General features: G+C 54.9%; 1 protein-coding gene across 1 annotated transcript in view; it reads left to right on the top strand.

Moving 5' to 3' along the window:
• The first annotated feature begins 6 nt into the window (after positions 1-6).
• Positions 7-1,687, top strand: part of MFSD11 (major facilitator superfamily domain containing 11) — a 12,291-nt gene continuing 10,610 nt past the window's right edge. The window contains exons 1-2 of the mRNA XM_005884222.2: positions 7-451; positions 951-1,006. Of these exons, the coding sequence (XP_005884284.1) occupies positions 356-451; positions 951-1,006 (152 nt within the window). The 5' untranslated portion in view covers positions 7-355. The remainder of the gene's footprint in view (positions 452-950; positions 1,007-1,687) is intronic.

Raw genomic sequence — 1,687 nt, 5'->3', positions numbered from 1 at the left:
GGGCCCGGCGGGCGGGCGGGGCCGAGCCGGCTCTGCTGCTAGTCCTTGGCTCCTAATCCCCCGGCGGGCCCCTCCACCCGGGGCGACAGCCTTCTTGGCGCTTCGCCGGGTGTTGGGCTCTTCCCTCCTCGCGTCGCGCCCTAGGAATGTCCTAACGGTGCCCGGGGGGAGAGCTTCACCCTACGCCCGGGACTCGGATGCGCGAACTGGAAGGGGACCGCCTGGCTGCCTTGCTCCGGACCTGCCTCCTCTCACCGCCTCTTCGTCCCCCAGGCGTGGCAGTGGGTTCACCCCGAGGACAGCTGACTGCCCTGTGGCCGCTGCCGCGGCGGACCTCTGGCAGGGTGGAGCCAAAATGTCCCCGGAATCTAAAAAGCTTTTCAACATCGTCGTTTTAGGAGTTGCCTTTATGTTTATGTTCACCGCCTTTCAAACTTGTGGAAATGTGGCGGTGAGTGGGGGTCTGCGGTCCCTCCTTTGAAGTGCCTCGTAGAAATGACGATACGCGTTAATCGCAGCTAAGAGCGCGCTGAAACCGCGCCTTTCATGTTCTCAGCCTTCCTCGTTGTTTCTTAACGATTAGGATGGGTTTCATGCATCAGACATTTCTCCCGGACATATGGGGATGTGCAGCATGGCCGTTGGTTTCTCTGATTTGACTTGGGGTGTGCCTGTTGACCTGTTTATTGTACTTCTTGTCTGTGTTAAGGTCTGCATTGTACGTGGAGAGTTCAGGCACGGTGTCCGCAGGGCCCCTCCCTCGCCCCGCGCGCTTCCCTGCCGTTGGCTTATCTGCTGTTCTGTAATCCTTTTTCTTCTCTCAGTCACTTTCAGTGCTCAGTATTGAGCATCTCCCATTTTTACTTTATTCCCAGTACTCGGAGACTTTCCAGGGGAGAGAGGGGTTGCAAAAACGTTCGTTTTGTTCATTGGTTTTGTCTTCCACACAGCAAACTGTCATCAGGAGTTTAAACAGCACCGACTTCCACGGCAGTGGCTACACCAGGTATGGTTCTGTGCCATTGGTTTTGGGGGGGGGGGGGGGGGGGGGACGCTGCTTAAATCCACATCAAAACCACGGGCACTAAGTACCGTGAGTTAGTAGTGACTGCGTTTTTCTTCCCTGTATCTAGACTTTTGGGAGAACATCCTTGAACAGAGGTGATGAGTTTAGGTTCCCTGTAGAATTAGACACCAGGTTTGAACTCCTGGCTGAATTGCTGCATTGTCTTAGGCAAGTTGCTTGGCGGAGCGGGGTTTCCTGGCTCAGCCAACGCCTGCGAAGCGCTTGGCGCAGGACCTGGCATTTAATGGGCACTCCAGTCTTGTCGTGTTACATCTTCCCCGTCTTACAGCAGAGGCTGTTTTATAGGACTCTTGAAACACTTGGTCTTCCTGCTTTTGCAATTTCGTGAGGATGCATAGGCTGTCATCAGGAGCTGTTAGGTTTTTATGAAGGTGTTGAGGCCCAGTTTTGCACTCGGTGAAAATGAGTGGAAAGACCTGCATAAGTCCCCAGTCCACTGTGCCTGGAGCTGGGAACGTAACCTGCGCATGTAGCCACACACAGACAGGTCTCCTCATTTCTCCATCCTTAGGTATCAGATTGTGGCCAATACCCGTCTTGAGGGCGTCTCGATCCACACCCCCCCCCCCCCCCCCCTTTTTTTTTTTTTCCTCTCTCCCC

The sequence above is a fragment of the Myotis brandtii genome, unplaced genomic scaffold (assembly GCF_000412655.1).
Source record: "Myotis brandtii unplaced genomic scaffold, ASM41265v1 scaffold825, whole genome shotgun sequence".
NCBI classification, from domain to species: Eukaryota; Metazoa; Chordata; class Mammalia; order Chiroptera; family Vespertilionidae; genus Myotis; species Myotis brandtii.
Note: the sequence above shows the minus strand (reverse complement) of the source record. Positions and strands in the feature narration are given on the sequence as shown.